This window comes from Hevea brasiliensis, chromosome 4, assembly GCF_030052815.1.
Source record: "Hevea brasiliensis isolate MT/VB/25A 57/8 chromosome 4, ASM3005281v1, whole genome shotgun sequence".
NCBI classification, from domain to species: Eukaryota; Viridiplantae; Streptophyta; class Magnoliopsida; order Malpighiales; family Euphorbiaceae; genus Hevea; species Hevea brasiliensis.
In genome coordinates, this window is record NC_079496.1 from 26,058,935 (window position 1) to 26,073,716 (window position 14,782).

General features: G+C 40.5%; 1 protein-coding gene across 1 annotated transcript in view; it reads right to left on the reverse strand.

The window, feature by feature from the left end:
* Positions 1-14,782, reverse strand: part of LOC110632898 (chaperonin 60 subunit beta 2, chloroplastic) — a 71,303-nt gene that overhangs the window by 1,456 nt on the left and 55,065 nt on the right. The window contains exons 2-9 of the mRNA XM_058145643.1: positions 2,830-2,887; positions 1,877-2,130; positions 1,654-1,779; positions 1,239-1,376; positions 1,036-1,131; positions 697-939; positions 385-619; positions 49-218 (exon numbers count right to left, since the gene is read on the reverse strand). Of these exons, the coding sequence (XP_058001626.1) occupies positions 49-218; positions 385-619; positions 697-939; positions 1,036-1,131; positions 1,239-1,376; positions 1,654-1,779; positions 1,877-2,116 (1,248 nt within the window). The 5' untranslated portion in view covers positions 2,117-2,130; positions 2,830-2,887. The remainder of the gene's footprint in view (positions 1-48; positions 219-384; positions 620-696; positions 940-1,035; positions 1,132-1,238; positions 1,377-1,653; positions 1,780-1,876; positions 2,131-2,829; positions 2,888-14,782) is intronic.

The window sequence follows — 14,782 nt, forward strand, 5'->3', positions numbered from 1 at the left end:
TATACTGTCCCAGGGAGAGCCTCGAAAGGGGGCTGGGGAATTTAATACCTCAATGAGATTTCTTATTTGCACGACTCTCTTGTTTACTGCTTCTTGGGTACTTCCATCACCCACAATGGTAGTAGTATCCTTGGTAAGTACCACCTTGGAAGCATGACCCAGGACCTCCTTACCAACTTTGTCCAAGGCAAGGCCCACCTCATCTCTTATAACAGTTCCTGTAATTCGACGAAGATGTAGTGAGAAAAGAAGACAGATGGGGATGCAGAGGAATAAAAAGGTTAAATTTGGAATGTTATTTACAATAGTAGTAAAGGAGCAAAGTACATGGAAAAAAATGAACAAAAATGTAGAGTGCAAAAGATGTACATCATTTGCACTAACCTCCAGTTAAAATAGCAATGTCATCAAGGTACTGACTCTTTCGCTCTCCAAAACCAGGAGCTTTGAGAGCAGCAATCTTCAAAGCACCCCTAAGTTTATTCACAACAAGAGTTGCCAGAGCTTCCTGCTCAATGTCTTCAGCAATAATCAGAATTGGGAATCCAGCCCTGATTGCATCTTCCAGAATGTTAATGAGATCCCTTGCATTTGTTATTTTCTTATCAACAAGAAGCAACTGCAGGCAAAATAAAAACAATTAATTTAAATTTAACCAAAAGAAAAAACCCAAAAAAGACTTTATGTATAGCAAACCTTGCAGTTCTCATATTCAACGGCCATTTTTTCACTGTCAGTAACAAAATAAGGTGATATATAACCACGATCAAACTGCATTCCCTCAACAACATACAGGCTGTTCTCAGCACTTTTGCCCTCTTCAAGAGTTACCACACCCTTACGACCCACTTTACTCAAGGCTTCAGCAATCATGTTCCCTACTTCATAGTTGTTCCCAGCACTAACAGCTGCTACATCTGCAAGCTCACTGTCTTCAACCTGCAATAGCAACTTCAACATAAATTTAAAACACAAGAGGAGATCACAAAGGCAATGCAAAATTAATAATGAAGACTTGTTCACAGTCTATACTACCTCTTTTGACATCGACTTAAGTTCATTCACTAGAGCCTTTGAGGTCTTCTCAATACCCCTAGTAATCAGAACAGGGTTTGCACCAGCAGCTACAACCTGAATGTTTGAAGCAAGCCATCAATAAGAACATCATGCAACAACAGCTATGATTACCATGTCTTTCAAGTCTTCATACAGCGGAAAACGCTAGTCATCCTACAAACCTTGACACCTTCAGCAATAAGACCCTGAGCAAGAACAACAGATGTTGTAGTCCCATCACCAGCCAAGTCATTTGTCTTCGCAGCTGCCTGTCTCACCAACTTGGCACCAATATTCTCAACCGGATCCTCCAATTCAACCTAGAAAATTCAAGTGTAGCATTTGGTCAATAACATAGAATGTTCACCTACAAATAGTGAGAAGGGGGAAAAAACCTAACATAGAATAGAAAATAACCACAGTTGTCACGATGGGAATATATGGAAAAGTTGAAATGTCATGACCATCACACAAGATGCAAAGCACCTACTCCTGTATTTAAATTAACATCCACATAAAAAATAAAATTTAGATAACTACCATCTGCTTCAAGTTGTATAGACAACAAAACACTACAAGAATTGAGAAATATCATACCTCTTTAGCAACAGTCACACCATCATTAACGATTTTTGGGGAGCCATACTTGCTCTCAAGAACAACATTTCGGCCTTTAGGTCCAAGAGTAACCCCAACTAGATCTGCAAGTTTGTTCACACCAGTCTGCAGCACAGGAACAAAAGCTTTTATGACGCAACCAAAAACAAGAGCATGAATCATAAGCCAGAAACTCAGCAGTATCACAATCCAAAAAACTCACTTGTAATTTCTTGATTGTTGATCCATCCTTATTGAAATGCAACTCCTTGGCCATGGCGCAAATCTGGGGGGAACGTGATCTACGTAGAACAACATTCTTTCTCCGACCAAATGAGCTTCCAGAAATGGAGGCAAAAGATGACAACCTGTTTGAAGAAGATGCAAGTTTCTTATCCATCACACAGCCATTAGCTGCAGCCAAGGATCCAACTGAGGACATCGCAGTAAAGGTGGACGCCATTCACTATTTGATATCTGATGACAGCCAATTAAAAACTTCAGCTATGTCAGAAGAGGACAAAGTTCTCAAATACCAATAATAAGAAAATGCGATTACACAAGATATAATGAGAAAGTGACAATCAAGGAACATTAAGAAGCTAGTTTATATCAAGCAAAAGTCAAAATTTTCTTAAAGAAATGGCTGCAAGTTTGATTGTGAGTATAAAGAAGTAATAGAGGCACTATTAAAGAAGATTCAATTGACTGATTGCCAACAAGTTCAAGCACAATAAACTAGTTTTTCAGATTGGTCTAATACCCAATTGACTCATTCTCAACTTTCAAAATTAAATTTATGCTATTCAGATAGCAATTCCCTTCCAATATTATAAAGCTCAATTCACATAATTAAACAGGGATAAGATTCCGTTGATAGAGGGAGAAAAGAACCCTACATCAACAACTCATTTCAATCATCCGTAAACAAGACCAGAAAACAAATACAGAAATAAAGAACCCATTTCCACATATATAGACAACAAGAAGAAGAGCTGTAAAAAAAATAACAAGCTTCAATCAAATTCACTTCACATGAATTAACAAATGAAATTGCATGCTAAACAAACAATTAATTTGTACCCCAGCAACCATAAATCCAAAACATATGCAACATACACCCACAAAGCACACTGGAGTAAACAAAAGTTGGGATATAGGGTTGAAGGAGCCAACCGGTAAATGAGACGGTAGAGGTGGCGGGGGAAGGAGATTAGGGTTTTAGAATGGAGGGGCAGGTTTATCCTTGGCGTGGAAGAGCAGTCTTTCACTCAGTGTCCGTGGAATGAGGTTAGGTTAATAATATGGATGGAGCTGGTCTTGAAAGTTCCAGTGCATCTGGACCGTTAATCAAATCTTATAGCCGTTTTGTTTGTCTTATGCTGGAACACTCTAGAACCTTTTATATATAGCGTTTTAAATTTTAACATTTTTATAATAAATAATTAATGATAGTATTTATAAATTTTAATTAATAATATATAAATTATTTTAATTTATAAAATTTTAAATTTAAATTTAATTGTAATTAAATAAAAAACTAATTATTGATGGTCTAAATTAAATGCCTGTTTTGTATTAAATATTATTAAAAAAACAGTTTAAAAAATTATTTTATTATTTTAGTATTATTATAATTAAAATTTATTAAATTTAATTTTAAATTATTTTTTAATATTTTTTAATTAATATTTTTAAAAATATTATTTTTTTAATAACAATGTCGACATAATACTAAAGGCGTTAATCCTTAAGTGATTAAAAACTAAATAAAATTACCTCTTTAAATTCTCATCCCTCTTCCTACTCCCTCATGCCTTGCTCTCTGCCCTACCCTCATGCAAAACAATTCACCCACTTGTATTTTCACTGTCTCTATCTCTCCCTATCCCGTAAAATTATGCCAACAACTCTTGTAAATTCACGCAAAAGGAACACTTCCTGCTGGGCAAAACAGTTCTTGAGCACCCATCAAATTTTAGGTCCTCCACATAAATTAAACACATGACTCCACATTCTGTTACTCTTCTTCAATGAAGAGAGTGAGCATGATAGAGAGAGAAAAGCTTTAGGTTTTTGATTCTTTTGAAATCTAAATTTGTAAATGGTGCATATAGCGATGATCATAATTTTGAGAGTATCCTTATCTTCGACTTCCTCTTTCTTATTGTCCAATTGAATGCAACACTAGACTTTGGAGGGATTCCAATCATCTCAATACATTAGTGTCCAAGTTGAATAGAACTTGTGCAAGTAATAAAAGGGTGGCTCCCATAGTCCTCCCCACAATCGTGGAGCTTTGGGGACAAGAGGGGGCCATTCCTCCATAAAATTCTAGGATGGCTCCTCTAGCTCCATATTAATTTATTATGATTTTTTAAATTATTTGACATACCTTCAATATATATATATAACTAATTGAAAGAAAACATTTATCTATAGCCAAAGCTGTGGGTGACCATACTTCAATTCTGCTCTTAAGTGTGTTCTTACAAAATATTATTGTTTTGTTATGCTTAGCTAAAGGTGAAACCTTCATGTTACATCTTAAAGGTTGATGAGAGTAGGCAAGGGGTAAGTATTCAATTAAAATCGAATCAAAATGTTAAAATTGAATTAACTGAATATTTAATTTTACAGATTAAACCGAATAGAAGTATATTGAAAACAAAATTGAACCAAATAGAAAATTTTTAATTCAATTCAGTTTGATTTATCAGTTTAAAACAAAATGGCCAACATATAAACAAAACAACGCTGTATTGCCCAAATCCCAACAGTACCTACCTTCAACCTATGCAAAATCCCCAGCATTTTGTACCTCAAATCTTCAATCATTCAATTCCATACCAACAATCAAAATTAATAGAATCAATCACTCCTATAGGAGCAACCCAACATCAAATTAACAAAAAAATTCAATAGATCTCTACAAATTTTAACAAAAACAAACCTCAGCAAAATAACAAATATTCAATAAATCTCAACAAATAAAATCTCAAAGAATTAATAACATTTCAAGAAAAAAAAATTACGTACTCGAGAACAAATTATAGAAAAATCAAGTATGCGGAGCAACCCATTACAACCATTGATGTTCAACATGCGACGAATTCCATCTAATAGAGGTGTCAATAAAAAATTACAAGTCAAGATTGTCACGACTCAACCTATGAGCTGGACCGACATTAGGACCTGATCCGGTATAAAGCCCCCAAGGCCCGTAGTAAGCCTTATTGTTCCTAAACTCATGACCAGACCCATAATTTAGGCCCAACATGAATATAAAAATAATTTAAATTAAAATATTATAATTTTATTTCAGGCCAACTTAACCCAATAATTATCAGAAACTAAAATTAGGGGAGCCCAGCTCAACCCAGTTACATTATTTATAAATTGTTTAAGTATTATATAAATCTTTATTTATTAATATCAAGAATTTAAATTAACACGATTTCTAACAAGGTCCATACTATTACTAACACATGCGGAGTTCTAAATTTCAAATTTAGAAAAATAATTAAATAATTAAATAACCGACGTTAAACCTGCAAGGAAGGAAGCTGGTTGCTTTGTAAAAGAACTCCTTCTGTAGCCTGGAAAAATAGGTGAACAGGAGTGAGCGTTCAACTCAGAGAGTAAAATACTAATTTTAACCACAATTTTTATAGCTATCTAAAACTAATGCATAATAAGGAATAGAATGTAACATCATCATAAATTTTATACAAATCACATCATAACAGTAAAAATGCAATTTGGAGCACTCACACATCTAATACTATTCAAACAGTACATATATGGGAGCTGATCCCCTATACAGCTCTCTTAATCCAACTTCTGCCAGCGAGTGTCTCTCAAGCTGGACTTTCACTTCATAAACCAAATGCGGGGTCCCAACAAGTGTCTCTCAAGCCGTGTCTACCCCGACTTCTCCATAAAGAACCAGGTCCCAGCGAGTGTCTCTCAAGCCGTGTCTACCCGTCCTGTCCATATCCAATACCATACCACACGCACGTTAACACACACACACTGCTCCAAATTACCACAAACAACATCCATGACACTTCATCAATTATGAATGCAATATAAAACATGCCTAGTGTTTAACTACATAGATACATACTTATAAGTGATGCATGGGCATGCTTGAACATATAATAATATCGAAATTATATTTAAAATTAATATTTTACTCACAGTACACCGAGGACTATGGTGGCTACTGGATGGAGAAAATTAGCTGACCTCGATCACCTAAATAATTATATTATAAATTTATTAGTACTAAGTCAAAATAAAACTCTAAAGAGACAACAGACAGCCTAATTTATGCCAGAAATCCGGCAGAGTTTTCCCTATACCTGGGACCTACCCAACCTGCAAAAATGGTTCAAACAACACTTCTAAACTCAACCCATATCTCATTATCATTATATGGCTCCTCTTGGGCCCTCTAAACCAGGCAATACTCATAATCTTAAAAATTACGTTTTAGTCTCTATAATTGACATTTTGTAAAAATCCACTCAAACAAGCTCTAAAAATTTTAAAATTTTGCTTCACGATCCTTAGCAATATTATAAGGCTATTGCAAAAGGAATTGAAATTTTCTGATCATCCACGAATATTTTATGAATTTTATTCTAACCCAGTACAAGACAAAATTTGAGCAATATAGAATTCGGGTTTACCTATGCTAGATCTGACACCTGAAACGCGTCCAGAACGTCTGAAAATGCTAGGATTGACTATAATATCGATCACATTCTGAGATAGGCCGCCGGGCAGTCGGATCTGGCTGAAAATGCGGTCCCGATGCCGGTAAGCTATTCTTGATCCGATTGCACCTAAATTAAGTCCAAATTGTGTTAATAATTATCATAAAATTATTTTTAAATTTTGGGAATCGAAAAAGTTTAAAAATCTCACCTAGTGATATGGACCGTCCAATTATCGCCTATTTCAAATAGTGTCCAATCGGAGCGGAACTGGTCCTATCTTGAAGATCTTGTCATCCCGAGTCCATCGGTGGTCTTGGATTTCCAATCCGATGGTCGAATCGACTGAAAATTTGCCGGAAAGCTCACTGCCCAAAACTTTCTCTCTCTTCTTTCTCTCTCCTTGGAACTATAGCTGCCGGCGACTGTTTGAAGCACCACCGGTTGGGAAAAGTGCACCAAGTCATGAGGAGGTGAACGCCGATGGGACTACAGCCATCCAGTGTCGGAAACGCCAGGAATCGAGGCCCAAAGCTCTGACGGCGCGACTTCTCTCTCTCATCGTTCCTCGCATTTTTACGGCTGGAACTCGCCATCGGGGCATCACCGGAGGTCACTGGTGTAGGGAGTGGTGGTTGGAAACGCTGGCCGGTGATGGGTGGTGGGGGTGGTGGCCGGAAGCAAAGGAGAAGGGAGGGAGAACGATGGAATCTGTAACACCCCAAATTTTATTATTTATGAGTATTTTTGGTATTTTAATTTTATTTGAATTTTAGGAATTTTTTTGAGATTTTTCGGATTTTAAAAATCGGGTTCGATTTTCCGAAAATATAAACTTTGATGATTTTTAAAAATTAATTTAAAGACCACGTGGCAAAACTAAAAATATATTTGGAGTCTACGTATTTTTCTGAGTTTTCTGGAATTTTTTTCAGAATTTTTGGACCTCGTTTTCGGTCCCGAGGCAGAGTAAAAATTCAAAATTTTGTATTTCGAATCGAACCGGCCGAATCGAACCGGACCGGATCGGATCGGTCGAATCGAACCGGCTCCCTTTCCTTTTTCTTCTCCCGCGCGCGTCGTCCCTCTCTTTTCTCTTTCTTTTCTCTCTCCTCCTCCTCGCGCGTTGCTGCTTTCTCTGGCCACAACCGGCCGATCCGGCCACCGATTGGACCGGGTCTTGTGTCTAAAAGCATCTACTCGGCGAGAGCTTTCCATAGACACCAAGAACGCCGAAATCCATCGAGCGGTTTGTCCGATTTTTGCTCGGGAAGATTTTAGCCCATTTCGACTTTTGGGCTACATTTCTCGAAAACCGTGAATCCCACGAGGAAACCGAGGCCACCAAAGACGCTCCATTCGCCGAGAGCTTCGCAACGACATAGATTTCGAATTTTTCGACACCGTTTTCGGTGGATCCTACGAACTTCGCAGTGTAATTTCGAGCATTAAATGAGCTTAGAAAATTCGAAAAATTTATGTGCTAACCCCGTGTTATGGGCTTCGTGTAGGTATCCTCAATTCGCGGAATTCGATTGGCTGAGTGCGCAAATTTCGGGCCGCATGGACCGTGACCGGAAAAGTCTCCGAATTGGGCCGAGGTTTTGGCTAGCCCCCCATTGTCAGACGTCCCGAGCGCGTCCCCGAAGTCAGAATCGGCAAAGGTAAACCCGAACCTAGTTTTTACGTAATTTTCTAGTGCTTAAATAGGATTAAAAATCCATAAAATATTCGTGGTAGCTTAGAAAATTACGATTCTTTTTGCAATAGCTTAGTAATATTGCTAAGGACCGCGGGGCAAAGTTTTATAATTTTTAGAGCTTGTTTGGGCAGTTTTTGCAAAAATGATCAATAATAAGGACTAAATTGAAATTTTGCGTATTGTGATGGATGATTGATTTGATGGGCCCAGGAGGGGCTGTGTGATATGATTGAACTGTTGATGTATGGATTGTGAGTATAGAAGTGCGTTTTTAGCCCTTTTGCAGGTTGGGTAGGTCCTAGGTATAGGGGAGACTCTGCCGGATTTTCGGCACGACTTAGGACGTAATTGGTCTTTTTCTTTATTTGTATTGAGTCAGATTGTATTAAATAAATGTAATATGATTGTCAGGTGAGCCCCGCCCAGCCACCACAGTAATTTGTCGTCAAGTCTGTGAGTAAAATATTAATTTTAATTGTAATTTCGATATTATTATATGTTCAGCATGCCCATGCATCACTTATATACATATATTTATGTAGTTAAACTCTAGGCACGATTTATGTTGCATTCATAACTGTTGATGTACCATGGATGTTGTTGTGGTAATTTGGAGCAGTGTGCGTGCGTTGGCGTGCGTGTGATGTGGTGTGGACTATGGATAGGACGGGGTAGTCACGGCTTGAGTAATTCGCTGGGACCCGTTCCTTCGAGGGGTAGTCACGGCTTGAGTAATTCACTGGGACCCTCGATTTGGTTATTAAGTGGAAGTCCGAGCTTGAGTAATTCCGGCACCAGTTGGATTTAAGAGAGTCGTATAGGGATCACCCATATGTTATGATTGATACTACAGGTGTGTGTGAGTGCTCCAAATTACCTTTTTGATGTTATGATGTGAAAATGTTGTGTATGTTGCATTTCACTCTACAAAGTTGCATTAGTTTGAGATAGTTATAGAGATTATAGTTAAGATTGATATTTTACTCTTCGAGTCGAACGCTCACTCTGCTCAAAAATTTTTACAGCCACAGGAGGATATTTTGTTCAGGTTAACTCCGCTTTTTACCTCGCAGTTGTTTATCAATATTGTGTAATTTTAATTACTCCTAGAATTTCCGCATGTGTTAGCAAGAATTATTTGAAATTGGTCCGTAATATTATATTCATGTTGGACTGTAAAACTTAATATTTTAAGTCTGCTTGATGGATTGGATGAGGAGCCGAGCTCCCATTTATTATTATGTTGATGAGTATGTGGAGGGTGAGCCGAGCTCCCAATGGATTGTTTATTGTGTTTACAGGTCGGGTGAGTCGAAAACTCCGTTGGAAAGTCCATTTTATGGCGGACTCGTCCGCTTGTTTTCTTGATATTGGGCCCAAATGGGCCTTAGAGTTGGGTTAATGAATAGTTAAGGCTTACTATGGGCCTCGGGGGCTTTAGGCTGGCCCAGGTCCTAGTGCCGGTCCGGCCCATAGGTTGGGTCGTGACAAATGTGGTATCAGAGCTTAGGCTCCAGATTCTTAGGGAATGTTGTTTAAAGTGTTGGGAAAAGTCTAATAGGAGTCACATGCGGAAAAATAGGGTCCATATTCGTCTTGCATTGTCGTCTTTGCTTCTAGTTTCTGCTTCATCTATAGAGCTGTGTAATGCGCAGTTTTGAATTTTTGTGGGCTAATGCTGCTGAATTTCAGGAAAATGCGTAGAAGGTGAGAGCCGCCATCGCACGAGAACTGCATGTGCCCGACGAGGTGTCCAGACAGATGAGGCGCCGCCCGAGGAGGCGGGGTAGGAGGCCTAGAGCTGCTCAAGTAGAGGAGCAGCCACCCCCAGTACAGGATCAGTCCTTTATGGCACAGGGTCCCATGGACCCAATGGCAGCTACTCTAGCTGGTCTGCAGAGAACCATCGACATGATGGCGCAATATATGGTCCATCCTCCACAGCAGCAGCAGTCCACCGCACCAAGAGAGGAATCTTACAAACAGATCATCAACTTCAAGAAGTTGGTGCCTGGTACCTATGATGTGTCAGACGATGCATATCGGTTTTTGGATTCTCGCAGACAGCAGAACAGTAATTACAGATTGACCGATAGAAGACGATAGAGTGTATGCAAAGACGCCATGGGGCCGATGCCTTGACAATGGATTAATGACTAAGTGTTACCCCGTATGGAGGGTTTGACATTGGCTCAGTTTGTGGAACTTTTTATCAATCGGTTTGTGCCATAAAGCTTCAGAGATCGAAGTGGGCCTTTGAGGCCTTAAGACAGAATGGCGTGTCAGATGAATATGCTACACTCTGAATTGATCAGATATGCCCCGACAGAAGGATCTACAGAGACTATGAAGGTGAAAAGATTCCTAAAGGGGCTTGACAGGAGGTATGCGAACCTGGCCATGATGTCGGATCAGTCGTTTGATGTGGTGGTTGATCGAGCCAGACAGATTGAGATTAGCTATGCTGTGGATGACAGCTGAAGAGCAAAGAAAAACAGAGCAGAGGGTTCCTCAGGTGTCCCTTCCATGGGTACTCCGGACAGTGGTGGCCAGGGTAATTACAGAGGAAAGGGTAGGAGCAAGAGAAGTGGTTTCAGACACCGACCACGAGGATTCTGCACTGGTACGGATCCAAAGAAAGGGTAACAGTCGCATGAGTTCCGGGTCCAGTTCAGATCCTCCTTGGCACCTTGTGCACAGTGTGGAAGAGGACATTCAGACCTTGTTTGATGGGATCAAGAGTATGCTTGTGTGGCCAACCGGTCACTTTGCTAGAGAATGCCCCATGTTCATGAGCCACGATGGGGTCACAGTGGTTCTCATGCGAATGTTCCTCGGCGATTGTATCCGGTGCTTCCAACATGGCAGTCGATCGGCCAACAGGCCGAGGACAAGGGGGACGTGGATTTGGAGGCGGATCAGAGGTAGAAGTCGACGTGGTTACGCCACTCAGTAGGGGTCAAGCTCGGGTTTTCACCCCGACCCACCGTGATGCTCAAGCTTCAAATGCGCCAGGCGTATTCTTCTGGTCTGTTCTTATGAGGCTCGTGTTTTGATAGATCCGGGTGCTACACACTCATTTGTCTCCCCTGTGTTTGCCATGAGGTTGGGTAGAAACCCCACAACTTTAGAGTGCCCTTTGTCAGTAGCTACCCCACTTAGTGACAACATAGATGTAGATATGGTTTTTCCGGGTAGCCCAGTGGTAGTGGATGGAAAGATCCTCCCAGCAGACTTGGTTCCTCTACCAGTAATGGATTTCGATGTAATCCTGGGGATGGATTGGTTGGCAACTCATTATGCCACCTTAGACTGCAGGAACAAAAAGGTGTATTTCCACATACCTGGTGTGGAAGAGTTTAGCTTTGATGGTGACAGGAGCGTAGCTCCATATAATTTGGTGTCAGCAATTAGTGCCAGAAAAATGTTGAGGCGTGGATGCCAAGGGTATTTGGCATTGGTGAGAGATACATCTGCAGAAGGTGTCAGCATGGAAAATGTTCCTGTTGTCAGAGAATTTATGGATGTCTTCCCTGAAGAGCTCTGTGGTTGCCACCGTAAAGGGGAATAGAGTTCGCATTGATGTTATTCCGGTACAAACCCCATATCCATGCCACCTTGCAGGATGGCACCACAGAATTGAAAGAGTCAAGGAGCAACTATAGGAGCTTTTGGACAAGGGTTTCATACGTCCGAGCACTTCACCCCGGGTGCTCTGCTCTATTTGTGAGAAAGAAGGATGGGTCATTGAGGTTGTGTATCGACTACGCATACCGAACAAGGTGATTGTGAAGAACAAGTATCCACTTCCTGATCGATGATTTGTTTGATCACCCAAGGGGCTAGATTCTTTTCCAAGATAGACTGCGATCGGGCTACCATCGCTTGAGAATCGGGAATGAGGACGTGTCCAAAACGGCTTTCAGACAAGATATGGTCATTATGAGTTCTTGGTGATGTCTTTTGACTCACTAATGCACCAAAGAAATTTTCATGGACACGATGAACAGTGGTGTTCAAGCCATTTTGGACCGCTTTGTCATCGTATTCATAGATGACATTTTGGTATACTCTCGGACCGAGGAAGAACACGTGTGGCACTTGAGGATGGTGTTGCAAACTTTGAGGAGCACCTTATATGCCAAATTTTCAAAATGTGAATTTTGGCTAGAAAGCATCTCATTCTTGGGACACGTGGTTTCTAGTGATGGCATTCAAGTGGATCCCAAGAAAATTGAAGTCAGAATCGATTGGCTTAGGCCTACAACATCCACCGAGGTGCGAAGTTTTCTGGGTTTAGTGGCTACTACAGTGCTTTGTACAAGATTTCTCCAGATAGCGCTCCCTAACTAAGTTGACCAGAAGAATGTTCCATTCATTTGGACAGATGATCGCGAGGTGAGTTTCCAAAAGCTTAAGGAGTGTCTAACCACCGCTCGTGTTGACACTACCTGTGAGTGGTGAAGGATACACCGTGTATTGTGACGCCTCCAGAGTTGGCCTAGGGTGTGTTTTGATGCAGAATGGAAAGGTAGTGGCTTATGCTTCAAGGCAACTGAAGAGGCATGAGCAGAACTACCCCACCCATGATTTGGAAATGGCGGCTGTAGTCTTTGCACTAAAAATCTGGAGACACTACCTGTATGGGGAAGTGTGCGAGATATACACCGACCATAAGAGTTTGAAATACATTCCCGATCCTTCTCATGTACTGCAGCCGGATGTGATAGAGCTAAAGGAGAATTTGACATTTGAGGAGCAACCTGTAGCCATAGTGGACTACCAAGTAAGACAGCTAAGATCCAAACAGATCCCTATGGTTAAGGTTTTGTGGAGGAGTCAGTCAGTGGAAGAGTGCACCTGGGAGTCAGAGCGGGACATGCGTAGCAAGTACCCTTACTTGTTCAATGTATAATCATGTACTTTATTCTGCCTTGTGTAAAAAAATTCGAGGACGAATTTTCTGTAAGGGGGGAAGAATGTAACACCCCAAATTTTATTATTTATGAGTATTTTTGGTATTTTAATTTTATTTGAATTTTAGGAATTTTTTTGAGATTTTTCGGATTTTAAAAATCGGGTTCGATTTTCCGAAAATATAAACTTTGATGATTTTTAAAAATTAATTTAAAGACCACGTGGCAAAACTAAAAATATATTTGAAGTTTACGAATTTTTTTGAGTTTTCTAGAATTTTTTCGGAATTTTTGGACCTCATTTTCGGTCCCGAGGCAGAGTAAAAATTTAAAATTTTGTATTTTGAATCGAACCGGATCGGACTGGTCGAATCGAACCGGCTCCCTTTCCTTTTTCTTCTCCCGCGCGCGTCGTCCCTCTCTTTTCTCTTTCTTTTCTCTCCTCCTCCCCGCTGCCGCTGCCGCTCCATTTCTCCGCCAACCGCCGATCCGGCCACCGATTGGACCGGGTCTTGTGTCTAAAATCATCTACTCGAGAGCTTTCCATAGACACCAAGAACGCCAAATCCATCGAGCGGTTTGTCCGATTTTTGCTCGGGAAGATTTTAGCCCATTTCGACTTTTGGGCTAGATTTCTAAAACCGTGAATCCCACGAGGAAACCGAGGCCACCAAAGACGCTCCATTCCGAGAGCTTCGCAACGACATAGATTTCGAATTTTTCCGACACCGTTTTTGGTGGGTCCCACTAACCGCAGTTGTAATTTCGAGCATTAAATGAGCTTAGAAAATTCTGAAAAATTTATGTGCTAACCCCCGTGTTATGGGCTTCGTGTAGGTATCCTCGATTCGCGGAAATTCGACAGTTGACCGGGTCTGCAAATTTCGGGCCAGACAGACCCGTGACCGGAAAAGTCTCCGAATTGTGCCGAGGTTTTGGCTAGCCCCCCATTGTCAGACGTCCCGAGAGCGTCCCTGAAGTCGGAATCGGCAAAGGTAAACCCGAACCTAGTTTTTACGTAATTTTCTAGTGCTTAAATAGGATTAAAAATCCATAAAATATTCGTGGTAGCTTAGAAAATTACGATTCTTTTTGCAATAGCTTAGTAATATTGCTAAGGACCGCGGGGCAAAGTTTTATAATTTTTAGAGCTTGTTTGGCGGTTTGCAAAAATGATCAATAATAAGGACTAAATTGAAATTTTGCGTATTGTGATGGATGATTGATTTGATGGGCCCAGGAGGGGCTGTGTGATATGATTGAACTGTTGATGTATGGATTATGAGTATAGAAGTGCGTTTTTAGCCCTTTTGCAGGTTGGGTAGGTCCTAGGTATAGGGGAGACTCTGCCGGATTTTCGGCACGACTTAGGACGTAATTGGTTTTTTTCTCTGTTTGTATTGAGTCAGATTGTATTAAATAAATGTAATATGATTGTCAGGTGAGCCGGGACAGCCTTCTTCCTCCGCCCAGCCGCCACAGTAATTTGTCGTCAAGTCTGTGAGTAAAATATTAATTTTAATTGTAATTTCGATATTATTATATGTTCAGTATGCCCATGCATCACTTATATGCATATATTTATGTAGTTAAACTCTAGGCACGATTTATGTTGCATTCATAACTGTTGATGTACCATGGATGTTGTTGTGGTAATTTGGAGCAGTGTGCGTGCGTTGGCGTGCGTGTGATGTGGTGTGGACTATGGATAGGACGGGGTAGTCACGGCTTGAGTAATTCGCTGGGACCCGTTCCTTCGAGGGGTAGTCACGGCTTGAGTAATTCGC